Source organism: Bos mutus, chromosome 23, assembly GCF_027580195.1.
Source record: "Bos mutus isolate GX-2022 chromosome 23, NWIPB_WYAK_1.1, whole genome shotgun sequence".
Lineage (NCBI taxonomy): Eukaryota > Metazoa > Chordata > Mammalia > Artiodactyla > Bovidae > Bos > Bos mutus.
In genome coordinates, this window is record NC_091639.1 from 36,823,825 (window position 1) to 36,851,249 (window position 27,425).

The window sequence follows — 27,425 nt, forward strand, 5'->3', positions numbered from 1 at the left end:
GACGGGGCACGCAGCGGACCCTGGCTGTGGCCGGGGGCTGGGGGTAAAGAGCGCACGGGGTCGGGAGCTGGTTCCAGCGCGCACCTAGCGGTGACTCTGAGGCCCGCCGCCAGCCCTGCGCGGGGCGGGGCCTGCACGGGGGCGGGCCCTCGGCGGCCCCTCCTCCCGGGCCGAGAGCTGCAGGCCCGTGTAAAAGAGACTCCCAGAGGCGGGCGCGGTGCACACTGCTGTTAAGCGCGGAGTGGTGCACGTGGCTCCGGGATCTCTGCCCCGGGTTCCCTCAGCTCCTTTCCCTCCCGCGATCCGGGGACCCTCTCCCGGCCCCTTTTGTGTCCGCCCACACCTGGCGCGAGTGAGAAGGGTCCGCACAGTTCCCCCGCGCTCAGTGGACCAACTTGGAGCCGCAACTTTGTTCGTGGAGCCGAGCCGGGTTGAACGGAGCACTGCGCATGCGGAGCTCCAAATTCAAACAGCTGTTTCCAGGGGCTGGAGGGCGGGTGGGACTGGGAGTCGCTGGGGCTAGGGGAGGCTTTCTCCAGGAGGCGGCCTCTCGGGAGCCATGGTGGACCGGGGCCCTCTGCTTACCTCGGCCATTATCTTCTACCTGGCCATCGGGGCGGCGATCTTCGAGGTACTAGAGGAGCCGCATTGGAAAGAGGCCAAGACAAACTACTATACCCAGAAAGTGCATCTGCTCAAGGAGTTCCCGTGCCTGGGCCAGGATGGTCTGGACAAGATCCTGCAGGTGAGCTGGAGGTTTAGGAGTGCTGAAGGGGAGCCCCTCGCAGCTTTGGATGACCCTCACTCTCTGTGGGTGGTCCTGGGGGGTGATCGGTGAGGATGTCTCACCGTGAGTCTGACCACTGGAATCCGTCGTTCACCCATGGACACAGGAATCAACGCACGCGCGCGGAGACTCTTTGGAACCCAGTTTGTGCCGAAAGAGAACTTAGGCTTGACCCGCGGGTGAACCAGGCCCCGAGGTGGCTCGGTGTGGGTGCGCGGGTACCTCCCTGGTTGGAGGAGGCTGTGGGGCGGATAAGGGCGTTTATCTTCCCTTGGAGACGCTCCCGGAGTTCGGGCCACCCGCCGGGTGCCACCCCCTCGCGTCTCCACCTCCCAGCTCCCGGGCCAGAGCGGCACCCCGCCGGCTCTTTTTCGGCCTTTCTTCACCAGCCCGGGGGAATGGCGCGAGGCTCCCTCGCCCCTCGCAGGGCTCGGGATTGGGGGGGCGCGGTCCGGGGCTCTGTCGGGCCTGACCCCTCCGGGATGCGGGCCGGTGGCTGGAACGCTGGAGACTCGCGCAGGCTTCCGGGAAGGCTTATCTCGTGGAGACATCCCCGAAGGGCTTGGAGTTCAACTTTGTGAAAGTAACCAGTGGAACAAAAGGACAGCACCCGGGGCGTCCCTTTTCGAGGGTGGGGGAAGGGAGGAGAGGTTGTGCAGAATGGGAGGTGGTGGGAGAAACTCCGCGTTGGTAGATTCGTATGTACTATAGTTGACATTAATCTCACTGGGATAAACTGCGGGACTTGTTTGGGGACCGAAGGCCTCTACCCTTGTTTCTCGAAGGTTCTTCAGCCGTTCACCCTCCTTGGCCTACCGTGATGGCCTCCCTTCAGTAGAACCACCAGACCTGGATAAGAGCCGATGAAGGCTCTAGGTGGTGAGGTGGAGTACAGATATTGTCCAAGGTGTGACATTTCTCTTGGGGTAAAAGAGGTCAGAAAGGAACTTTAATGAGTAACAGTGTTTAATCTACTTTGCCTCCCCAATCCTCTATGGCTGGGTATTTGTCTCTCATTTTTCCCGAAGCAATGTCCCTGTATGTAAAATGGGAACGAACCCGTCTTCATCTGTCTTTCCAGCTCTGGTCTGTTGGCAGGTTGAAAGCATTAGAAAGCATGACAATGTCTTGCCTGTGGATTCCCCTTTTTGTCCCCAAATTGATGGACACCTAAATACCCCTGGTGAGCTTATAGGTGCCTACTGGCAGCTGGTCAAATAGATTTGTCCTCTTAGGAGCCAGTGAAAGGTTTAGATTAGAAGGTTGGGTGTTGGATTTTAGTGGAGAGTCTCCTGTCTGGGAGCAGTTTCCAGGGCTGGGGGCTGTTGGGAGATGAGTTTGGTGGCAGGATGCGCTTCAGGAGGGAGCTGGGTGATGTCGCTCCTAAAAGCAGGAGATCTGGGTGGCTGCGCCTTCCTTGGAATGGGTGTCTGCCCTGTGTGTGCGTGTTGGGGAGGGGGGGGGTCACTTTATAATTTCCCTTGAGGAAACAATTCCTCTGGAGAAGAGTTGTTGTTTACTTTGCTCCAGGGCTTTGTTTAGAGGGGGAGGAAGGCAGGCGGGGATGATAAAGAATCGAGCTGCCCTCGAAGTGTTTCCCTCTCTGCTGCTCCTCCGCCACTGCAGGGGAAGGAAGGAAAGAATTCAAGGCTGAATGTGGGAAAATAAACTTCAAAACACGAGGAGTAGGGGAAGGGGGGGTGGTGGTGGTCTGGGCGAGGCACCCGGGTGCAGCTGGTGGTTATAGCTTTGGAGGTTAGACAGCTTTCTTAAGGTGTTGGAGCAAGCAAGAAGCCTGACATTTTTGAGGTCCTTTTAAACCCGCCAGCAATTAGCATCCCCCTGTCCCCCTCCCCCAAATCCAGCAGGTAACTTTAGGAAAAAGATTTGGGCCTCAGGCCAGTTTGACTGGGACATGCTTATAGACAGGCCAGCCTCTCAAGCCATATCCAACATGGCGAGTCCCCTCCCTTCATAGGAAAAACCCCAGAAATGAGAATGGACCAGTGGAGGCGCTAACTCAGCATCGCTTTCTGTCCACAGAAACCTGCCTGGCATTGCTCTCTGATCTGGGACTTGGGCGCTGCTTCAGGTCTCAGGAAATTGCTTTAAGGAAAATGAAAACTCAAAAATCTTCTTACCCGTCTAGCTGCTCCGGCATTTTCCACCTGAGTTCTGTGTTTTTTATCAAGTTCAGAATAATCACCTTTGTAATCCTAACAGAGTCCCTGGTTAAGAATTCCTGGGGTGGGAGCCAACCCCCTGCCCCAAGGGGGCTGTTGGAAGGGAGGGGGTGGTGCAACCTGGTTTGATGTTTCTCTTAGAGTGGAAATTTTGTGTATTCTTTCAAAGAGAGAAAGGGAGTTAAGGCCCCCTTCTTTAGATCTTTGGAAATAGTACCCCGAGTTGTCAGTTGCTTCCTCCCTCTGCATGCTGTGGTTGAACTGACGTGGAGGAGGCTGACTTTCAAACGCTCTGTGCCACACTGGCCCCAGGCCACGTGGTCGCCCTCCTTCCAGCCTTCGGAACCATCTTGAACCCTTGCTCTCAAGCCTGCTCCTCCAGCTGCTGGGTGACCCGTTCCCCCAGCCTCTTCCTAAATTGCAGAGGCTCCCACAAGAGGAGTTGGCATTGGCTGAGCACCTGGCATGTTGGGCGTTGTGGGCGGCAATCAGCATTTTACGAGAGAGGCCCTAAGCTGGTTTTGCCATCTGGCTTGGCCATTTACCCATCAAACCATTTGACTTGGCCTCTCTTTCCTCATCTGCAAAGTGAGGTTTGAGTAAGGTTTGAATCTGGCGAGGGTCTAATAAGTGGAAGCATCAGGCATTGGGTGTGTACAGGTGTAAGTGAAAACACCGAGCCTTGCACCGCTGCACACACTAGAGGACACTGACCGGGGCAACCTGCTCGGCCCTTTACCTGCCTTAGTCAGGTAATCTTTACAGCACCCTTGCGTGTTCAGATAAGGAAGCTGAAGCTCAAGGGAATGACCAGGAGGGCACACACGGACTTGGCTAAGACCTGGACATCTGCCACCAGAGCCTGCTCCTTGTCCATACACCCTCGTCCTCCCACTTAGGCATGTGAAGCTGTTGGTCTGTCGGTGAGCTTAATAAATTGGTTCTGCTGGACTCTGGTCGGCTGGGAAATTCTATTTTCTATTTCCCCTCGAACAGGCATGGGCACGCAGGCGTCTCCTGTGTTGTGCCTGGCTGAGTCGGCACCTCCTCCCTTACAGCAGCCGTCCACCCCACCCCACTTCTCCTTGAGAAGCACAGGAAAACCAGAGGGTTGGGATGCCGGGCAGGAATGAACCTTTCTCAACCTTCACCTCTGCAGCGATCCTAAACAGGAAGGTTTTCCAGGGCTGACTGTGTGCCAGGACTCTGAATAAGCACTTTACCTATGCTCTGATTTTAATCTAGTCTTCCCTTTTCAATCAAGATGAAGACTTGAAAAGATGATGTAATTTGCCCAGGTTCTTACAGTACAGGGTCAGGTTTCAAACTGAAGTGAAACTGAAGTATATTGCAGAGTATATGGGAATTAGCCAACAAGTGTTTTATTAAGCGCCTGCTGCGTGTGCGGCAGTGGGCAAAGCACTGGGAATGCAAGGATGAATTAGACACAGCCAGGCTCAGACTGGCCTGCTTTGGAGAAGGATGGAAAAATCCACCTTGACAAGACAGTGCGCCAGGGCCCCCAGGTCCAGCCTGATTTAGGGGGCACTCTCAGGAGGAGATGCCCTCCAGCCAGAGTGGGATCTTGATCATTATATGGTTTTGTTTTCTGGCAGCGCCTTACCCCACAGCCTGGAGTAGGAAATGGCAATCCACCCTGGTATTCTTGCCTGGAAAATCCCATGGACAGGGAAGCCTGATGGGCTGCAGCCTGTGGGGTCCCAAAGAGTGGGACCCAACTGAGTGACTGAGAACACCCCGGCATGCAGGATCTTAGTTCCCCAACCAGGGATCAAACCCGTTCCCCCTGCAGTGGAAGCACAGAATCCTAACCCCTGGGCCACCAGGGAATTCCCAAGAGTGGGAACTGGGAATTTATGAGGGTGTCAGAGAAGAGAGCATCAGGATGAGATCGGTGGACAGTATCACCGATGCAATGAACATGAACTTGGGCAAACTTCAGGAGATGGTGAGGGACAGGGAGGCCTGGCGTGCTGCAGTCCATGGGGTCGCAGAGAGTCGGATACGACTGGGTGACTGAACATCAACAACAAAGCAGGAGAAGAGCGGGAAGAGGAACCTAGCAGAGGGCCAGGAGGGAGACCACAGGCTTCACGATGTGGTTCTTGGGGATCCTTTGTTTCCTGGGGGTGCAGGGGTCACCCCAGGCCCTGCCCTCTGCTGGGGCCCCATCCCTAACCAGGTTTTCTTGGACTGCTCACAGAGCTGACCCATTCCTGGAAGCCTCTTGGATCCCACCGACCTCCTTACCTGCCTTGTCCTCTTCTGAGGTTTTCTGTCTGTGCCCAGTCGCTCTCCTTTTATCTTCTGGGCCCTTCACACTCCCCCACACATATTCTGGTCCATAGAGTAAGGCTGATTCCAACATTGAGGTTCTGACACCAATCCTCCTCCTAAAAGTTTTAAAAAATTTAACTACGAATCATGTAAAATTACATCTGACCGAATGCTCAGACTGGGCACATGACTTGAATTTGGTGGTGGGGGGCGGGGGGGAACCTAGGGTTAACATGAAAGCCTCTTTTGTTTCAAGCCTTGCTGGAAATTGTAAAGCGCGCTGGTCCACTTAACTGCCTTTGTAAGTAAAGAGCGCACAATCGATCTTTTGATTATCCAGGATCGCAGAAGCCTCCGGGTCATTCATTCGAAACAACTCTCACCGTCTAGGAGTGCAGAACTGGGAAGTGGAGAGGTTGGTTTTTTTGGAGAGGAAACAGAAGAGGTTCCTTCCTAAAGGCTCTCGTTTTCTTATTTTTGTTCAGCTCAACGTCGGGGGCAGCCAAAACCAAAAAAAATTCTCAGATTGATAAATCTGCTTTCGTTAACTACTCTGGTTAGAATTTTAACAGTTAAGGTGAATTTTTATTGAATCGTTTTGAGAGTTTTACTAGAGCCCTTAGGATGACTACAGATGGCATAGTAATAGAGGCTTATTGAAGGCAGAGATTAGCAAGTGTTGAAAGGTTCTCGTGGGGGTTGGGGGAGTCCTATAGGAGGGGGGCACAAGGGAGGTGATGACTGCGGCTTCTAAGTGTTTTCCTGGGGTTTTCCCCTATTTATAGTCTGGCGTTTAAAAGAAACACAGTCCTCCGATTTTGGAGGCGTGCTTGGCTGGCTCTGACCTCAGGCCAAGAGCTTTCATCTTGAACTTGGTTGTTTGCTGTTAGATTGGCCTCAGCCTGTGTGTGGTGAGGGGGCGGAGGAAGCAGGGGACAGGGAAGTACAAGGCTTTGGGGAACAGGGAAGCCAGGCTCCTGAGACGGAACCCCAAGGAGAGTCTTTGTACAAATTGAGATGCTAGAGTCAGAGAGAACGGAGTGGCCTCTATCGCTGGGGTGATAGAGAGAGGCCCGGTGAGGCCGGTGATTGTAGGAGAGCATGAAATAGCATGTGAACACCTCCAGATGTTCCTTTGGGGGAGTGGAGAAGATAGAGGCGAATCCCTTTGGAGATTTTTGCTGAGAGTCCGTCCGGACCCCTGGAATAAGTGGAGGAGCCCTGACCTCCTCGTTCTCCCCAAGGGTGCGTTGACACGGATAAGAGGACCTGCTGCTCTCGGCAGGGGTCTTTGTCCCCGTGCCACTTGGCTTATCAGTGTGGGCCCCTTACTGTTGCTGAAAGAGTCACCATCCAAGCTGTGTGTCTGTTGGTGACGGGTGGCCTCTGAATGCATGGCACTATATCACCTTCACAGGTTGCTTATTGGAAACAGTGCTTGACACACAGGAAAGCTCATTAAGTATTAGCTGCCGCTGCCACTGAGCTTCTAAATGCCACTTCTACGCGATGCCCCTTCCATACCCCAGTGTAGAGGGCACGGAGTCAGGTCTTCCTAGAGCAGAAGAAAGGGCAACTGACTTTCTTTTCTTTTAATTATAGTGAAAAACACATATCAAAGTATACACTTTTTACCTTTTTTTTTGAGTGCTGTTCAGTAGTGTTACGTGTATTCATGTTACCGTGAAACATCTCCAAAATTTTTTCATGTGGCAAAACTGAAACGCTAGACCTGTTAAACAGCTCTCCTTCCCCCCACCCACCCAGGGCTGTGTGACTACCATTTTACTTTCTGTTTCTGTGAATTTGGCTACTCTAGATACCTTACAAGTGGAATTGTATAATGTTTGTATTTTGGTGTAAAATGGGGCAACCGCTATGGGAGACAGTATAGAGATTCCTCAAGAAATTAAAAATAGACTGCCAAGTGTGTGTCTGTGCTCCTTGCTCAGTCGTGTCTATTTCTTTGCAACTCAATGGACCAAGGCTTGCCAGGCTCCCCCAGGCAAGAATACTGGAGTGGGTTGTCATAACTTCTTCCAGGGGATTTCCAGACCCAGGGATCGAACCTGGCTTTCCTGCATTGCAGGCAAATGCTTTACCGTCTGAGCCACCAGGGAAGCTCACATGACCCAGTAATTCCACTTCTGGGTGAACCACCTTTGTATTTATTTATTTGAAGATTTTTGGGGGGAGGGGGGATGTGGACCATTCGTCTTTATTGACTTTGTTCCAATATCGCTTCTGTTTTATGTTTTTTTTTTTTTTTTTTGGCTAGGAGGCCTGTAGGGTCTTAGCTCCCCAACTAGGGATTGAACTCGCTGTCCCTGCATTGGAAGTCGAAGTCTTAACCACTGGATGGCCAGGGAAGTCCTTCCGCCACCCTTGTAAAAAAGCTAGAGAGAGGGTAGGATGGAGCATCCATTTTCATTGCAGCCCTCCTCGGGGAGGTGTGAAACTGCCTGATGGTTCTGGGCTGCAGCCACTGGACAGAGGGGTGAGGGTCAGATGACCAGGCTGTCTGGGTTGAGCCAAAGAATTTGAACTCACCAAATTTTTGCAATTTTCCAGTAAGGGAGTAAACAGCATTTCAGAAAGATTCCTCTTCCTTCAACAGCTGTTTGCAACTTAAAAGAAGTGGAGCATTCTATTCTAAACTAACGTTTCTGTGGGCGGATCCTTTTACCCCCTTGTTGTTCTGATAAAGATGTCTCCTCCCTCTCTCCTGATGTGAGGGAGTGTGGTTTTTTCTGCCAAAGCCCACAGAGCTCCCAGCCCCATAAAAGAGCCCACCCACACTCCCTTACCCAGCTTGCAGTTAGGGCACCGCTCTCCCTTCCTTGTTGCTCCAGGTCTGGGTCCCCTCCACTGATGACGTTCCCAGTTCCCAGAGGCCGCCTTAGTTGCTTCTTTTGGTAATCGTGGGGGGTGGGGTGCTCCAGCTCTGTATAGCTGCCTGAGGTGTCTCGCCTTTTTGTGAGCAATTCATCTGACACCCCAAACCTCAGAGACCTGGGCAGAGTTGGGGGATCACAGGGGGACCCCTGCCTGCCAGCTGTCACTTTGGTGTGACAGAAACCTAACTTCAAAGCCCCAGAAACCAGATGGGGGCTTAGCCCTCTGGAACTCCGTCTAGCTGGGGAGAGAAACAGGGCTGTGGTGGTGAAATGAGGGGAAATATAGTCCTGGTGCCAAGTGATGGGTTGCAGATGGTGAGGCTGGAAAGATGGACGAGGGTCAGGGGGCCTCGGAGGAGTCAGTTCCTGTTTCCTGAGGGCTGCCTGTAGAGCGCTGTGGCCTGTGGTGGGGAGGGATCTGGCTCTGAGCACAATGTTGCGCTTGCCCTCAGGGAGCCCCTACTCTAGAGAAAGACAGGTAAAGAGCTTGTTACCTGAGTGGTGTTCATAGGTGCAACTGGAGGTTCCAGGCGTGTACTCTTGAGAGGTGAATTTCTGCTCTTGAACTTAAAGTGGAGGGGAGAGCATTGAGGTGTGCAGAAGCGATGAGTGGAGTGGGCTGCAGCCCCCGTGAACTTTCTGCCAAATACCTCCCAGGTGCCAGGCTGGTTCTTACCTGATCTCATTGAACCTGTTCTGTGGGTTAGGTGTTAATGCTCTGCTGAGGTCAGGGGATTTGCCCAGGATGGCATGGTTAGCTAGAGGCTGAGAGTTACCCTGCCTTGCTGATTTCAGAGCCTTGGATCTGAAGGGAGGTAGAGTCAGGAGGTGGAAGTGATGAGAGTGAGCAGGGATTGGGGCCCCGGGTGCAGTTACTGAGCACTTGCTTCACCACTGGCAGTGGGAATGGTTTGTGTGCATCATCTCGTAGTCCTGGGGCAACCCTCTGCTGGAGGGTTAGCAACCCCACCTTAGGGTAAGAGCAGCAGAGTGGCTCCTACAACTTCACTCTTTTGCCCGAGACTGTACAGCTAGGAGGTGGAAGAAAATGGATTTGAACCCAGAGCCCACACTATGAAACATACAAAAACAAGGAGCAAAGGCATGGAGGTGGGAAAGTACAGGGTGTGTGTGGTGGCTGCAGAACCCTAGGGTGCATCGGGAGGTTCTCTGTGTAATTGGCTGAATACTTAGCCATGTGACTTTGAGCAAGTCAGTCTCCTAATCTGTGAAATGGGACTACAGTATAGCATTACCCTCATTCCTGCAGAATCCATGTAAACACACTTGAGCAGCCCAAGCAACTGGTGATTTCCTCTGTTAGCTGCTGCTCTTGTTACCCAAAGCTTGGCCTCTCTGTACACCAGTCCTGAATCAAATCCCAGAGACAGTTTTGGCTGAAGTAGAAAAGGATAGCTTTATTGTGTTTTGCCAGGCAAAGGGAAACACACTGAGCCTCTGCCTCGAAAAAAATAGGTGTCTCTCGAAAAAATAGGTGTCTCTCGTCAAAGAACTTGATAAAGGTTTAGAATAGTGAGTCGAAAGTGGGGTCTCTTTGATGGGATTAGGGTGTGCAGAGTTTCGGGTGGTCAACTCCTAATATTGATAAGTTTCTCTGGTCCCTTTAATCTTGCCTCAGGTTGTTTCTTGGCTGCTCCTTCCCTGATTAGCCGCTGTTCCAAATCTGCCCTTTGGAACTCGGGGAAGGTCATGGAGGCTGGAGTCTTGCCTACAAGAAATGGGGGACAGAAAGACGTCCAAGCCTGGGAGTCCCACAGGGCCGTACTTGGTTTCACTCTGGCACCTCCATCTCTGGGCTAGGGGCTGTTCCCGATGCCTACTTCAGGCCCCACCATCTATTGAGCTCCCAATCTGGGGATGGAGACACGGATGATAAAGCCCACCAGAACTCCTGGTGGAGTCACCCACCATTTTTCATTTCCTGCAGACTCACCCACCTCCCAGGAGAAAAGGAAGGTGTATCGCCTCTTGCCTTCCAGCAGAGCCCTGCCTCCTCCTCTGGAGAAAGGGGACGAGTCCTGGCTTATCCCAGGCCTGGGTTAAACCTCTTCCCTTCTGGAGGATCCTGGGTCCAGATGACCTCACGGGTGACATCCCTGGAGGGTTGGTCACACCGGATGTGGGGTCTAAGTTGTGCCCTCCTTGGGGTCAGACACCACCCACCTCCCCTCTCCGTGGGTCCTTGATAGCCAGGTCCTGTTGATTGGCTTTGAAGTGTACATTCTGTTTTTCCCCTTCTCTCTAAATATTTGGGTTTCCTGCTGAAATATTTAGGCAGGATTGTGTACTTCTGGCTGTTGTCACCTCCCATGGCACTCTGTAATCAGGCTGCCTAGCTGGCCCCTCCTGTTAGGAAGAGGCTTGCCCCCAAGCTCTGAGAAGAGGCAGGGAGGGGCTGACCTGGGGGCAGGGTCAGCCTGGCTCTTCCTGTAGCCTAGTGGCTGGTCCTGTGGGTTGCCTGGGGACTGGTAGGCCACAGCAGCTGGCGAGGACTCAGTGGAGCCCCTTCCTCTGCGTGTGTGCCCAGTGCTTGGGGCCAGAGCTGGGGCTGGGAAGCCCTTGTCTGAACCACTGTGCAGGGAATAGCTGGTGCTAACTGGAGTTCTGATTCTCCCTGCAGTACTGGTTTGTGCCTTGTGACCTGGTCAGATTTCGCCTCTCTGGACTCCACTTCCCTGGACTCTGTGTGTGTGGTAGTTGCTTAGTCGTGTCCAACTCTTTGCAACCCCATGGACTATAGCCTGCCGGGCTCCTCTGTCCATGGGATTCTCCAGACTAGAATACTGGAGTGGGTGGCCATTTTCCTTCTCCAGGGGATCTTACTGATCCAGGGATCGAACCTGGGTCTCCTGCATTTGCAGGCAGATTCTTTACTATCTGAGCTATAGGGAAGTCCCACTTCCTTGGAGTAAGTTCATCCATTCATTCAAGAAGGCTTAGCAGGCCTCTTAAATTAGGCCTAGCTAGACTGCATACTTCTCTGCTAGATTGCACACTTCCCTGGTGGCTCAGACAGTAAGGAATCTGCCTGCAATGCAGGAGACCCCGGTTCGATCCCCATGAAGTCACAATGAGTCGGACACAGATGAGTGACTAGCACACACATACCCAGCATAGACCACAGGAGCTCCATGTGGGCATGCCCCACACCCTGGAACAGGAGCCTCCCTACCTGGGTTCTAGCCTGGTAAGCGACTTGCTTGGAATCTGTCTGTGGGACCCCTGGGTACCCAAGCAATGTACCTGGCTCTGGTTGGGAGGCAGACAGCTGTGTGGGCCTTTGGGTTGGAAGTCTAGTCACAAGGGACCCAACCTCCTACAAACTCAATGGCTATGAGTTTGAGCAAACTCTGGCAGATAGTGAAGGACAGGGAAGCCTGTCGTGCTTCAAGTGCATAGGGTCGCAAAGAGTTGGATATGACTTAGCCATTGAACAACAACAAGCCTCCTGTAAGGTCAAGGTGGTTACCTGGGTAAACTGAGCCAGGACAGGCTCTGGCCCCAGGGAGCAGAAGGGAGGCGGCTTTATCAAAATTAAGCTGCATGAGGTGGGGCCACGTTGCCTGGTGGTCAAGCATAGGCTTTCAAGTCACACAGCCTTCGAAAGCTGGACCCCGAGCCTCTGGCTTCATCAGAAAGTGATGGTTCCCATCTCGCTGGGCACAGAGACCACCCAAGGACTCATGTGGAAGGTGCACTCCGACCTTTTCTCCTTTGAGGGAGTTTACAAGACCAACAGCTCTGCCTCTCTGGGTCTGTTTATCTCCAGGAGTCCCCTTACTCCTTTCCCCTGGGATTAGCAAGACCCCTCTTAGTGAGCAGGCGTAGCAGGCCTGTCCTCCCCACGGGGGGTGATTTCTGCTTTCAAGGAACTTGAGACAGAGCGGAGACCCATTCCTTCGTCCGTGCGGATGTTTACCCAGTGTGTGTGCAGGCCTGGTGGAAACCTGCCGCAAAGAGGATGAGCAGGTCCTCCCGCCTGTCGGGGAATGTCCCCAGACCACATGCCCTGGAAACCATGGGGGCACGCGGACGTGCAGGGGGGCGGGGGGAGAGGCAGGGAGGAAGGAGGAAGGCAGGGCTGTTGCTGGCCCTTTGGCATGACTGCAGCCTGCCCTGGGCCTTTTCCACCCCTCGGCCTCCCGGGGCTGAGCTGACTGGGCTGACTGGGACGTCGGCCCCAGGGGATGGAGCAGGACTGTTGCACAGTGTTGCCTGCAGCACCTGGGTGACCTCTAGGGTTTGCACCCCCTGCCCCCCTTGGGTTCCCACCCTTGGCCTTACTACAGGCTTCTGCACAGCCAGTCCTCTGAGGTGCCTTCCTGTGACCTCTCTGAGGTCTGACTGGGGAATGTCATCCCATTTGCTTGATGGGAAAACTGAGGCCTGGTGAGAAGCGTTTATTCACTTATTTATTTTGGCTGTGGTGGGTTTTCTTTGCCGCGTGCAGGCTTTCTGTAGTTGTGATGAGTGGGGTCTCCTCTTCATTGCGGTGCCCAGGTTTCTCACTGCAGTGGCTTCTCGTGCAGCTCAGGTTCTAGGCTCACAGGCTTCAGTAGTTGTGGTACACGGGCTTAATTGCTCCACGGCATGTGGGATCTTCCCTGACCAGGATTGAACCTGTGTCCCCTGCATTGCAAGCACATTCTTAACCATTGGACCACAGCCTTTAAATCAAAGCCCTGAACAGCCTTTAAATCAAAAATCTTCATGTGTGTTGGATTGCAGAGCCTTTATTTCACTTACACTAACCTGGCCTGATTTCCTAACCTGCCCCACCCCAGCACACCCTTTCCTGGAGCACCAGTTTCCCTACCCACTAGTGAGTTTTTCTGGAATAAGAGGCAGAGGTTGAAATTGTGGTCAACCCCCTCACCACACAGGGTTTGGGGGGCCATCCAGAGCCTGGGGCAGAAATGACCTGATGCCTCACTGGTCCTTCACAGGACCCTGCTCCCCAAGGGTTTGAGCCTAAGGAGGTGTTGTTGGCTGGTTTCTTGGAGGCTGGCAGGGACGGGGGAGGAGGAGGGCCTGGCTCTGGGTGCTCCTCCTGGCAGCAAGTCATAAAATGTGAAGCTGTAGGGAGCTTAGTGGTTATCTAACTAGCCTCCCTTTACAGTCCTGGAGCCAAGGCCTTGGGAGGTTATGTAACTTTTCCAAGGTTACTGTGCTTTCCAGGGTGGGGCAGGTACAATAAAGGAGTAGGTATTGCTAAGTGAGGCAGTTGGGGAAGGCTTCTTGGAGGCAATGGCCTCAGAAAGTGGGAGGTGATCACTGCTGCAGCAGTTAGGGATTCTGATAGAGTTGCATCAGGACCACCGATTCAGAAAACCTGTCATGGTTTCCCCCGCAGACTTAGACCACACGGGGGGAGCAGAGTCCAGAGCACATGGGCCACTGCACAGACCTAGGCTCTGAGTCCGATCCTTGCCAAGAGCCAGGGTCCTTGCAGCGGCCCCAAAAGATCTAGACTCTGCTCCCCGTGGGGTCTTGCTTCTGTCTGGATCCCTATGCTTGATCCCTGCTGCAGACTGGAGGCCATGCCCCTAGGGTGAGGGGGCTGTCTAAAACCCTGCACGCCCACAGCACGTCTCAACCTTTACCAGGAACTCAGGACTGTGTCCGCTGATGATGTAAGTCACCTTGCAGTTGGTGGCAGAGAGAGGCGTTCCAGCCGTCACTCGACAGCAGGGACCGCAGCTGGCACCTGGTGAAGGAAGGGCAGGTGGGAGCCGCCCCACACCGCAGGGACTCCCGACGGGGACCATAGGCGCTGTGCAAATTCATGTGCAGATAAGACAACTGAGGCAGAGGATTAAATAAGTCTTTCCGGGTCACGCAAAAGCTAGTTAGTCGGCCTGAACCCAAGCCTCTGGGTTCAGAGCCTGGCAGAGTTGCCCCGTTTAGACTCCGTGGTGTCCTAAATCAGGGCCTCTTTTACCAGCTGTGCTGGGCCACCAGCCCCTCCTAGAGACTGGCTTTCTCCTTGGACCCTGTTGGCTCTGGCCGCCCCCTCCCCGCCCCCTCCGCCCCGAAGCACACCGGGCTTGCTCACTGGCCCTTTGCTGGGCACCGCTCTCTTCAGCCTTTGTGGGTCCTGACATCGCTGTTTCCTGACCTGGTTCAGGGCTGTTCACCATTTGCAGTGTGAAAGGTTTGAAAGCAGGAGAAACCTGGGTTAGGTAAGTAGGTGCCACAGTTCAGGGCAGGTGCCATCAGCTCCATCCCTGCCCCCCAGCCCGCTCCCCTGGCCTCCTTATGGACCTGTCAGGCCCTGACCCTGCAGGATTTGTGGGTCAGGGCACCCAGAGTCCAAGCTTTCAAGAAAAAAAATCAAAGACCTGGAAGGGGGAAGTACAGCTTGCCTCTTGGCCATGGGGTTCCTGTCTGAATCTCCCCAGCAGCTACAGCCACACTTGTGACTCGTCCCCCACTTGGCTTCCCCAGGGCTAACCCCTCGTGGGACTGTGGTCTCCCCTGGGGAGGGGACAGCTCTTGCCTTGCCTTTCCCGCCACCCGCTCAGATCTGTCTGCACGACTGGGGTCAGGCTGGCTATTTTACGGCGAGCAGAGGACCCCCAGGGTGGGTGAGCCCTTGGCTTGGGTGCCCCTTGTGTCTCATTCAAGGTTCTTGCTCCCCCCATGCCTCTGGCTGCAGGACGGCACCTGTTCAGACTCTCCGGAGGAGAAAGAACAGCAGCCCCGTGCCCTCCCCGTAGCTCCTGTTCAAATAAAACTCTCTCGCCTGCCTCCCGGGTCGAGGAATGCATCCTGACAGTGTTAGCTTTGGATGTGTGCCCTGCACCGCCCACCCCCACCCCCAGCATCCCGCCCCCTTTGGAGCAGCGGGTGGAAGGGCTGCCTCTGGCCAAGGGAGAGTGCTGAGTGGGCTGAGCTCGCTGGTGCAGTAATGTCTTGTCAGCACCCCCCGGGGAGCAGGAAAAGGGAGGGTGTCCTGGTTATCAGCTTTTCAACACCCTACCTCCCCAGCCCCCGGGGACTCGAAGACAGAGCCGGGTCCTGGGCCTGGCTGAGCGGACTTGCTGTGTGACTAGGCAGGATCCCCGCCTCTCTCTGAGCCAAAGGATTTCTTCACTAAGGCCAATTAGAGTCTCACTGAACGCCAGCACTTTGCCCAGTGCTAGTTCAAGGTTTGTGGGAATTATGAGCCATATTTAGACATTAGCCTTGCCTTTGAGGTTGGGCCAGGCCTGATGGCTCAGTTGGTAGAATCTGCTTGCAATGCGGTAAACTCAGGTTCGATCCCTGGGTCAGGAAGATCCCCTGGAGAAGGAAATGGCAACCCACTCCTGGAGTATTCATGCCTGGAGAATTCCATGGACAGAGGAGTCTGGTGGGCTACAGTCCATGAGGTCACAAGAGCTGTACGTGACTTACCTACCTACCTACCTAAGGCCCTGCCATGTATATGAAGGATTATGCAGGTGCAGCAGCCTTTCATATGCTCCGAGGTAGAAATGTTGCTGTAGGTGGGGGTTGGGGGGAGATGCCAGGGAGGGCTCCCCTGACCTTGAGGGTTGCCTTCTATTGAGCCCCCTCATTTTCTGAGCACCTCCTTGCCCCCACATTAGAGCACATTGCTCTGGGGTTGTGCCTTGTCTGCACCCCTTCCCCCCTCCCATCAGGCCCTCGACTGTGCCCCACTGGATCTGAACTCTCGCTGTGTGAGAGGGTAATGATTAATGGACATCCGAGCCACGATGCCATATCTCCCTCTCCTTTGGCCTCTGTCTCCCAGTCCCCACATCCCAAAGGTAGGACCGTCAGAGCCCACCTCCAATCTGGAAAACTCCTGTCATTCCAGAGGGGGCCGTGCCTGGCCAGATTCTACCCCGACCCCACAAGAACTCTGGGACGGCCCCCTACCCCCACCCCACCCTGCTGCTGTGCACAATGCACCTGAGCCGGGCACTCTGTCCTCTGTTGGGGTAGGTCCATAGGTTGCCTGGAGAAGTGCGTCAGTCCCCCTCCCCCACGCCCTGCCCCCTCCGCACCCCAGGTGTGCGTGTCTGGACCCAGAGCTGGCTCCCCAGGCCCACGCCAGGGCAACTTCCAAGTCATGTGGGGAGGCTAGAGGGGGCACTTTTGAGTCCTGCTCTAGACAGTGCCCGCCTCCACCAAGCCAGGGGTTCAGAGTTCACAGGTTTCAGTGAACGGGCACGCCTGCTCTTTTTGGAATGCCCCAGAGCCTAGAGCTGCCTGATCCCCTGTCTCTCCTACTTGCTCTGTGTTGGAGTCATTGTGTACAAGTCTGAAAATTTTCCCTTCCTGAAGCTGGTTTCTATCTGTGCACACACTCTCCACTCCCCACCCCCACAGCACCCCGCCACGCTTCCCTGCCCCACCCCACTGCTCTGCTTATAGTTGGATCCCTGCTTACTGAGCGACCCGGTGGGCTCTGACCTGGGGACTGGAAGACCCTCAGACAGACCAGCAGGGGCATCTGCTGGGGGCCTGGAATAGGGGGGTGGGGGTTTCCAGGGCTTCAATTTGGTGTTCTCGGTGGGGCTGAGCCATGAGCCAGACTGGAAGTGAGACAGAAACGAGATGGGGGTGAGGGCAGCCCAGACTCGTTTTCGGAGTTGGTGCCGAGTTAGGGTTGAATCACTGAAACTCGATGTGAAATCAGAAGGCGAGCAGCGCTGAATTGGAGGCAGGGTTATTGATGCCTTTTCTTTCTCTGCCTCCCTAATTTTCTGAAATGCTGTTGTATTGCAATTGTACTGTGAGAAATTGGATTTTCTGAAAGGGTAAGATGCATCAGCCGCTTCTACCCTGGCTATTTTTAATGCGTGAGGTACACAAAGCACAAATAAACATGGGTTTAACCACGGCGCACACTCTGAAAACCAGTATCACTTCTGAAATTGCTAAACAATGTGTGATTGTTTTTCAGTTTAGCTGCCAGAGGGCTGACTTCCTGGGCAGCAGGGCTGTTGACCACTTTGAAGAGAAGGGTCTCAAAGACTGGGGAAACCAGGCGGGCTTTCAGTGTGCAGACCAAGAAGTCTGAGATTGGACACAGTCTGGTAGTCACCAAGAAGAGAGAATGGTTCCCCAGGAGAAGGCTTGCAGAGCTGGGGGAGTCCCAGGAGCTGTCCCCTGTGTTGGGGTCAGTGTCTCCTACAAGGAAAGGGGTGCTCCAGAGACCAAGGCCTCAGTGTATATTCAGCTCTTACAATTCCCACTGGGGCCCAGGAAGACTTTGCCTCCTTGCCTTTTGGGATGGACCGTTCCCCCCAACCCCACCACCACCAAAAAAAATATACCACAGGCAAAGGAAAGATTTGGGACAGCCCACAACCACACATGTCATTCAGAGTCAAGAGTACGCTACAGACCGTGATCCAAGGCTTGGGTGAGCCCTGGGGGTCCGGGGGAAAGCAGGCCCTCCCTGCCTAAGTAGATGTTCTGTGTCTGACTGCATCAGTATGGTAATCACCACTCAGGCCACAAATCGGTTTTAACATGATGTTACTAACTATTGTACCTGTTTAGTTTTTAATTAAAATTAATAAAATTTAGAGACTTCCCTGGCAGCTAAGACTGTGCTTCCGGTGCAGGATGGGGTGTGGGTTCGATCCCTGGTCAGGGAGCTAAGATTCCACATGCCGCACAGCATGGCCCCAAAATTTAAAAAAAATAGAATTAATAAAATTTGAACTTAGTTCCTCCATCACACTGCCCACGGTCCGAGGGCTCAGTAGCCACAGGGTTCCCTCAGCACAGAGAGTCCTACTGGGCAGTGCTAGAATGCTAGTGGAGTCTGTTGAGGTTCCTAAGGGCACATTGGCTTCTCTTGGTGTCTCGTTAGATTCCGTCCTGCTCTGGGGTGGGTGAGGGCAGAGCTGGCCGGCAGCCTTGGAGTGGGGAGGGTGATGTGCTGAGAACCCATAGATGGAGCAGGTTGCCCCGTCCCCCTCGGCGGGACACTTGCAAGCTCCTCGGAGGTGAGCATCCCCCAGACTGGTTGACGGAAAGCGTGGGTTTGCTAGGGTCTGTTGACTGTCCTGCCCACTCCGTCCCTCCAGACTCAGATGAGTGTGTTTGGCAGGGACTGTCCCGGCCTCGCCTTGGCTTGCCTGCTGCTCCCTCCTGCTGTCTTCCCATGTCGTGTAACGCCTCCCATCTGCCTGTCTGTCCTTAGATGCGAGGTCCAACTGGGAAGGGCCTGTGTATTGTTGTCTCTTCTTTTGTGCTCAGCAAGTACTTAAGGAGTCAATCGACCTGAGCTGCGTAGTGCGAGGAAAGATTGCCTGGGACTCTGGTCGCATCCCTCCTTGGGTTAGCTTAGGTTGGGTGGTTGGTTCTGTACGGGCACTGGGGGCTGGTGTCTGGTCAGCTGTGGCGTGTGTACTGGGCGTGTGTGAAGGACAGGGAAGCCTGGCGTGCTGTAGTCTGTAGGGTCGAGAAGAGTCGGATGTAACTTAGTGACTGAACCACAACGTAGGGGTGGGAACAACTCCAGAAAGGGGAATGGCTCAGGGCCTCCTAGTGGGAGGAACGGTGAAAGGAGCCCCATTCCATCTGGTCCTCACGTCACCCTGCTGTTTCTGGGAGGTGACCCATGGGGCAGAGGGCAGGCTGTGTCTTGGAAGCCCACTGCTAGGTCTCTAGTTTAGACCTAAGCGGTCCAGATGAGACTGCCATCTTCAGCAGACCTGGGGGTAAACGGACCTCCCTGGACAGACCTGAGAAGTCGCCATGCCAGCTGCCACTCAAAGTATTTCATGAGAAACTCGGTTCTGCAGGGGGGCAGGATGTAGCCACTTGAGGAGCAGGTCTCGCTCCCCCGCTGACCCTTGCGTGACTTGGAAATCTGCTGGCATTTGCCTTCCTGTCTTTGAGCCTCCCCTGGCCACACACAATGCACCGGGAGGCTGGGAGAAAGCCTTACCGCCGACAGCAGCAGGCATTTAGAAACTAGGAGTTCCAAGTCGGGGGCGTCTTCAGCTTTATTGGCGCACCTGCTTCATGCTCATCACGTTCATGTCTATTGAGCCTTTCGACCCATAACCCTGTGAATTGATGGGGGAGGCGAGGGGGCAGCACTGTCTTCCATCAGATCAGTCAAGAAACTGAAGTCATGATGAGGAGGGCCAGGAAACAGCTGATACTGTGCAGGCCTGGGTGTCAAAAGTTCCTGCACGATCCTAGGAAGGTTAAGGGCTGCCAGAGCCTGGGTGGGTGTTAGGGGGGTTAAGCAGGCTTGGAAAAGGCCCTTGCTTAAAATCACAGCCCTGGTGAAGGAGAACGAGAGAACGTGTGGCCTGGTCTTGGTCCTTCTTGCCTCCCGGTGTCTCACCATGGGGCTGTCTCAGAGTCTGGGTTCTCCCACTGCACCACTGGGGGAGTTTCCATTTCCTGTGTCCTCGCCTGTCCCTGGTCCTGGGCCCCAGGTCAGAGGACGGGAGGTTTTCCTAACCCCCACCGCAACCCCTCCCCTCAGCTCAGCCTCTAGAGGTGTGAAGAGGGTTGGCTGTACTTTTCCATACCTTCGTACAAAACAGTTCTGTGTTGCTTTACCCTGGTCATGCCCCAGTCAGCCCACGATGGGGTGGCGGAAGTGGGGTGGCCTTCTGTCCCCCCAGGGTGGAAAAAGCAGAGGTAGCTGCGCCTTTGTGCTTTATGCTGGGCAGCAAAGGCAAGGGTGGTGGAGTGGCCGGGGTGGGGGGCACGGGTTGCGTGTATCGGGCTCTGTTCCATTCCCCCTATTTGGGGGTCTCTTTCGTTTCTCATCCCTGTGATCTCCAGATAGGGCCCTTGGTGGCTGGAGCCCTGATTCACCTGGTATGGTGCCATATCTGTGTCCGGCCGCCCGGCCGGGGGCTTGAGGAGTCTGCACCTCAGGGCATCCGGCCCAGGGATGCTCACAGTTGTCAGCAGCGTGGTCTTGGCCCTGGTCTCTCATTGTGTCTTCTGGCGGTGAGAGCCATCGAGGCAGAAGGCTCCCCACCCTGCAGAGAGTACCACTCACCCCAAGACGCTTGTGCCAGCACGCTGGTGGTTCCTTGTGCGATTTATTCCAGAGACGATGGAGACCAGCTGGTGTCCGTCTCCAGCTGGAGACTGAACCAAAGGAAATGGGCTTGGACTGCAGCCGGTGGGGGGATTTAGGTTGGAGGCAGACAATAAGGAAGGGTTTTGTGGCAGGTGGCTGGCTCTCGGGGCTCCTGCAGGGGGCTTTGTGGAGAGGGAAGAGGGTCAGGTCAGGTCATGCGTGGAGGCAGTAAGGCCAGGCTGGGGCGGACAGGGGTGGTTTGTAATAAACCGACAGGGAGGGTGACCTCAAGGTATGGAGCGGCTCTGCTGCTACCCCTCATGCAGGGCTAATACCACCGCCTGGTATCTTTCTGGCTTTTTCTTGTTTTCAGTAGTGAAGAGGTTTACAGTTTAACCACCTGGTCATCTTAAACAAATGATGATAAATGGGTAGACTTAATAATCCCTTATCGTCAGAACCCTAAACTTCAAGGATGGGCAGTTACTTATTACCCGGAGCTGCGGCCACAGCGAAGGGACCGGGAAAGGAAGAGAGGCAGATGGAGAGACCGCTCTCAGGGCCCCTGGGTGGGGACAGTTTGCTGGGGGTCTGGGGTGTGGTCCTCTGAGGGCCAGAGGTGAGGGTGTCAGCCACATCCTTCTCCCAAGGGCACGGGCATACCCGGGTGGCATGAATGTGGGGTTGGTGGGGGCAGCTTTCATCTCCTGGAGAGGGGGATCCGGGGGTGTTGGTTGCGGGGGAGCCTTGTCCTCAGGATCCCAGGAGGAACAGAGCTTCATTTTTTTCCCCCTCCCCTGCCTCCAGGCCCCCACCCTTCATCACCCACCCGCCTCTTCCCTCCGGAATCCTGATGGTTCCAAAGTCTGCTGTGCAGCTGAGTCACCAGGGCTGGGACCTCTGGGGGCTCCGGACTTGCAGACAGGTGGGGTGGGGTGGGGTGACAGGCACACTGGGCAGAGAAACACAAAGCCATCACCCTGGGCCGGCCATCTCTGCCAGGACTGCCCATCTCATCCAGCCGGAACCTGTGTTAAATAACAGAATCAGCACCCACCTCCGTGCCCTGGAAGGCGTATGTCTCGGAGACTGAGTCCCTCGTTTGGCCAATACTGAGTACCTGCCAGTGCCAGGTTCTGGGAATGAGGAATGAGCGAAACCTCTTTCTCTGAAAGCCTTCAGAGCTTGTGGTCTACCAACCAGACAGCAGATCCTAATAGAGCATCGTGGGGTGTGGGGCGATAAGTGCTGTCCCAAGCTCTGATCTTCCTTCCAGGTAGTGGCCGCCAGGAAGGGGGGGCGTTCCTGGTGACCCCTGCCCAGCTCTGTGTCTACAGCTCTGGAGGCCCTGTGCCCTGGGCACAAACCCCAGGAATGGAGAGGACCTCACCAGCCCCCTGTTCTTCCCAGTTTACTTCTCTGCCCAGCACACGCCCTGTATGCCCAGCACCACTACACATCATTTCACGTAATCTGCATCCCAACCCAAGAGAGTCTTGGTGCCCCCGCTTTCCAGAGGTGGAAGGGGAGGCTCAGATTGGTGAGAGGGCATGCCCCAGGTGACCCGCTGGTGGGCCATGGAGCCAGGGCTTGAAGCCACGTGTGTCTGCGCCAAAGTCCAGTCTTAGCTCCTCTGCCCCGGGGCTGCCTGCAGAGGGTCCCGACTTGACGGGTGTGGTTTCCCAGTGGGTTAGCTGTCCCAGCGTGTGTCGTCCAGGCTGCTGTGAAGACAGGGAAGGGAAGCTGGCACAGGGAGGGGGCTGCTGATGAGCCCAATCTCAGTCAGGTCGTCAGCCCAGGACCGGGAGATGGCGGATCAGCAATTCCTGTGACCTCCTTTGTGGCCTGCTTGAGCGCGGTTTTTAGAACCCTCGAGGGGCTGGTGGCTTCCCTTGCTTGCTCCTTGTCTCTGGGGAGGAGGCGGGGGACACAAGCAAACACTCATCTGATAGAATCGCAGGATTAAACCTTACACCCTTTTATAGCTCTCCATCACCCGTGTCTGCCCCTCTCCTGTCACTCACCTTCCTTGCTCCACTTTGGTTGGCATTTCTGAGCCTCACCCCAGGTGGGGGGCGAGATGGATAGTCAGCTTGTTTGGTGGAGAGGGCCCTCCACTGACAGTCAGGGGGCTTTCGGCTGGTTCTGCTCTGTCCTTTGTAGTGAGCTTGCTGTGTGACCTCTTCTGTGTCACTAGCCCTCTCTGATCAGTTTCCTCAGCTACGAAATGGAAATACAGTGTCCACGTTGCTTGCCTAGCCTACAGGGTCTTGAGTCTCGAATGAAATTAGGGCCAGAAGAGTTGCTGGTAGGAAAGATACCTGATGAATGGGGTTTTGGCCAGAAGGAGGGACATGCTGGCTCTTCCTCCAGAGCCTTATTACAAAGGAGCTGAATGGGGCCCAGAAAGGTTTGTCAGCTTGGAAAGAATAAGCCAGGAGCCAAATCCGCCGCAGGGACCTCTCGCTCCCTGGCGACCCACACCCCTATGGGGAAGGAGAGCCTGTTGGAGGGGTCCTGGCTGACTAATTTCCTGCCTTTGAGTTGTTGGCCCAGAAGTTGGGAGATGTCTCTTGGTATCCATCAAAGTAGAAAGACATCCACATCCCCAGGATCCAGATTCTGGGGCCAGGGAAGGGGCCTGGTCATGAATCCAGGCCAAGCATCCCAGACAGGGCAGAGATGCCAGCATAAGGCCATAAACCAGGTCACAGCCACCCCGGAGCACGGCAGTGGTTGTGATTTGGGGATCAGGAAGCTGCAGGTGGGTGAAGGGTGTCCTTCTTGTCACTTAAGCCTCACTGGACGTGCCACCTGCCCCGAGTCCTTCAGAAAATGAGGCAGGGAGTGGAGTCTGAGAACACAGCTCTGCGGGTCATCTGGTGTCTCTGTTTGGGTGGGCGGGGGTTCTTTGCTACTCCCCCGGGTCGCTCTCGGGCAGCACAGCTGTGGCACCAGAACTGGCCCTGGAGGTCCCCTGTGTCCGCTCACACCGGGATTTCCAGCGTCACTCATCAGCTCGGCCCTCCAGGTGCCTGAGAACACTTGCTGACATCCCATCCTGAGCTCCGGCCCCTCCAGCCCTAGTCTGTTTGCTTTAGCCAAACCCACAGCCTTCCAGTGGGGCAGCCGATCCCTGCAGGGCTCTGCCCTGGCCTCCGCTCTCATGGAGAGGCGCCCAGCTGCCCCAGGGGAGGAGGAGGCGTGTTACCGACCCAGCCTGAGAACAATGGGGGCAGGGTCACCTGCCTTGTTTTCATTGTCCCTCCTGAGAGCAGACAGGCTCCCGGGCCTGAGAAAGTCGGAAACCCAGGTTTCTGCTGAAAACGCGCTTACCTCTGGCCCGGGCTTTCCCGACCGTGAGACCTCTCCGTGCCTCTGGGCTCCGCAAGCTGCTGAGAGATGGCCCTGGAGGGGAAACCCGAGGGCAGATGGGAGGACAGCCATCCATCGCTGGCTGCCGTGCTGACCCCTGGGGCGGGCTGGACTGGGCCTTCCCCGTAACTAGAAGAGAGGATGGTTTGGGTCTGGGACGGTGGTTTTGAAATGGGCTGCACATGATATTAGTTATCTGGGACAGCTTTTCAGCAACTTGGTTCCCAGTCCACACCCCAGACCATTTCTGTCTGAATCTCCCAGGGTAGCACCCAGGCAGGAGTATTTCCCCAAGCTGCCCCCAACCCCTGGTGGTCTCCACCTGCAGCCTGGTTAAGAAGCAGTACTGGTGACCCCTCCCTTTGGGAGATGTGTTGCGGGTGGGGTGGGGTGCCTCTTTCCACCTTGCCTGATGAGGATGTGTGGGTTTCTGGGGTTGGGGAGGGATTGTATTTTGTACCCCAGGGCATCCTCCGGTTGCTGTTTCCTCCCTGGGCTGAGGGAGGGCAGCCTGGCTGGCACCAGGCACAGTCCTTTAGGGACCAAGGCACAGTGAGGCGCCTTCCTCATCCTGCAGTGGGGTCTGGGGGGATCGAGGAAGGAAGTGGGGTGAAGAATAAGACTCGCTTCTGACTCAAGCAGCCTGGCTTGCTGGGGCCTCGGGAAGAGCTGGAGCTGGTGGCCAGTAGGCTGAATCCTGAGAATGAAAATGTATTTTCTCAAATAGGCTGTGGATTTTTTTTTGCGGGGGAGACAGGGAGAATGGAGCTTGGGAGGTGCTGAACTAGGCTCAGAAGTTATAGTTCTGGACAAAGGAAAATATGAATTATACAAAAGTGTCACCTGCTTAGACAGGGGGACCCCTGTGGTCCTAAGCCAACTTTGGTTCCTGGAGAAACTCAGTAAGTGACCTGAACTGAACCAAGGTCTTCAGACCCTACCTTAACTTCCTAGTGTACCAACCAAGTCTCCAGCAATTTGTCTTTCCTTCTTGGCTCCCCTGGTGGCTCAGATGGCAGAGAATCTGCCTGCTGTGCCAGGGACCTGGGTTTGATCCCCAAGTCATGAAGATCCCCTGGAGAAGGGAATGGCTTCCCACTCCTGTTATTTCTTACCTGGAGAATTTCATGGACAGAGGAGCCTGGCAGGCTACAGTCCATGGGGTCACAAAGAGTCAGACATGACTGAGCGGCTAACACTTTCTTTCTACTGAAAACGTAATAGGTATTCGGGTAGACACTGGAGCGGGCTTCCCTGGTGACTCAGTGGTAAAGAATCTGCCTTCCAATGCAGGAGACTCAGGCTCAACCCCTGGTCTGGGAAGATCCCCTGGAGTAGGAAATAGCAAGCCACTCCAGTATTCTTGCCTGGGAAATCCCATGGATGGAGGAGCCTAGCAGGCTGCCGTCCATGGGGTCGCAAGGAGTCGGACACGACTGAGCGACTAAACAACAGACGTCGGAGCAAAACCGAAAAAGCAGATAAGCAGGATTGGAGCAAAAGTGAAAATGCAGATAAGCAAAACACAAGTCTACAAAGTCCACACTGCAAGGGCCCGGGTCAAGTCTTAACAGAGACAAGATGGGGCCCTGCCCCCACGTCCCTGCACCTGCCCCACAGACACCTGCTGTCCGCCTGGGAGAGTCAGGGCCGGGGGAGCCGGGCCCACAGCTGGGAGGCAGGTGTCAGGGTGGTGCCGTTGGGCCCCGGCCAATGCCCAGCTCCTAAACCAGTCCTGCCCTCCGAGCCACACCTGGTCACCTGGGCTGCGGGGAGCGGGGCGGGGGAATACCGAGGATCCTGCGCATCTTGCCTCCTGGCTGGGGAGCTGGAAGGCTGAGCCCCGCACCCGCGTCACCCCCACTTAGCAGATGAAGGGACGAATCACCCGTGAAGCTTGTTAACTGCTTGCTGGGCACCTAGGTCAACCCCAGGGAATACCTGTGAGTGAGGTCCAGGTGTTGTGTTTATTTAAACTCCCAGGTGGTTCCACTGGGTCGGGGGAGAGCCCCTGCTCCAGGGGCTGGGTGGCATCCACTGTCTCTGAAGACTAGCCCAGTGCCCCTCTCCCACCCCGTTGGGGTAGATACTTTTGATGCTTTTGAACCATGGTGTTGAAGACACTCGAGAGTCCCTTGGACTCCAAGGAGATCCAACCAGTCCATCCTAAAGGAGATCAGTCCTGAGTGTTTGTTGGAAGGACTGATGCTGAAACTGAAACTCCAATACTTTGGCCACCTGATGCTAAGAACTGACTCATTGGAAAAGACCCTGATGCTGGGAGGGATTGAAGGCAGGAGAAGGGAACGACAGAGGAGGAGATAGTTGGATGGCATCACTGACTCGATGGAGATGAGTTTGAGTAAACTCCGGGAGTTGGCAATGGACAGGGAGGCCTGGCGTGCTGCAGTCCATGGGGTTGCAAAGAGTCGGACACGACTGGGCGACTGAACTGAACTGAGGAGCTGAGTCAGCCTGAGCCCGGCAAGTGAGAGGAGTGGAGATAATGGAGGGCTCAGATAATCGTCTTCACACCTCTGATTTGTCCTGGGAATAAGAGGTTAACAGGTGCTCACCTTCTCGCCAAGATACTGATAGTGTAGGTCTGCCGGCAGTCCCTGAAAGACCTCAGAGGGAGGGCTGGCCACACAGCTGGACGGCGAGCTCTACCCACTGCGCCCCCCCAACCCCGGCCTCTTCCCCTCCTCACGCTGCCGCAGGGCGCCCCAGTGCATGGGCTCTGGGGTCCCCCCCTGCTCTCCTCTATCCGCTCATCAGTTTGCAGTGTTAAAGAACGTGAGAAGCATTGCTCTGAACAAGCCCAACTTGTTCAGCATCTATTTGCCTGAAAAGTGCCTATGATAGGTTTACTTATCCCCACTTTTGTCTGTTAAGACTCTCCCCGCCCCCACCCACTGCCGCAAACTCCCTGTGGGGCCGTGACCCCACCCCAGCCCCCTTCCCTGAGGATGGATGTACAGACAGACGTGGATATACAGGAAGAGCCCAGCCCAGAGACCAGGGGGTGGATGGGCATTGGGCTGACAGTGAAGCCGGGGGATGTCTTAACTGGGGCTTTAAGACTAGGGTTCAGAGAAGCCCTCATGCCTGGCCTCCGCCCCACCATAGCGGGCACAGGGTGGGGGATCAGCATGTGTCCTTACTCCGCTGTGCAGGTGGCCGGCCAGGGTGGCTGGGAGCCCCTAGAGGGCAGAGGTCCAGAGAGATGGGCTGTCTGAGGGCTGCGGTGGTGCGTCCTGGGTGTGCCTCTGTTTCCCTGCCTCTGCTTCCTGGGGGGAGCCTGGACACACACCCGACCCTCAGGCCTCCTGACTCCAGGGGCCCCTACCTGCTGATCTCATCCGGGCCTGGCCTCCAGGTGCAGAGACCTAAATTCCACGCCCTTTGATTTGTCTTTGTGGGCCCGCAGTCCCCTGCCGGGGTGTCAGGTCACTGCTGGGGCTGGTTTCCTGAAGGCCACGTGTACCGTGTGGTTGCAACCCTGACTGCAGTTACCTTTATTCAGGGCTTCCGGGGTGTGTTCAAGAGTGGGTGCCGTTTTTGACCGATGGAGAAATTAAGGCTGATAGTGTATGATTTACACAGGAACTTGGTGCCAGCACTTGAGAGAGGACTCCCTGCCCACTAAGTAACCCCCAGGTCCGCCTCACATGTCCATGAGCCTCTGCCCAGGGTGGGGGCACGGATCTGGTTGGAGAACCCTATCTCCCTCTTTTATAGCCCTCTTCCTGTTCTCCGCACACCCACTGCCCCGCAGAAGAGTTTCGGAGGGGGCAGGCCTCCTCTTCCGGCAGGAAGGACGGTCCCTCTAGTCACTCCAG

General features: G+C 55.3%; 1 protein-coding gene across 1 annotated transcript in view; it reads left to right on the forward strand.

Moving 5' to 3' along the window:
* The first annotated feature begins 214 nt into the window (after window positions 1-214).
* Window positions 215-27,425, forward strand: part of KCNK5 (potassium two pore domain channel subfamily K member 5) — a 40,418-nt gene continuing 13,207 nt past the window's right edge. Inside the window, exon 1 of the mRNA XM_005896422.2 lies at window positions 215-745. Coding sequence (XP_005896484.1) covers window positions 560-745 — 186 coding nt within the window. The 5' untranslated portion in view covers window positions 215-559. The remainder of the gene's footprint in view (window positions 746-27,425) is intronic.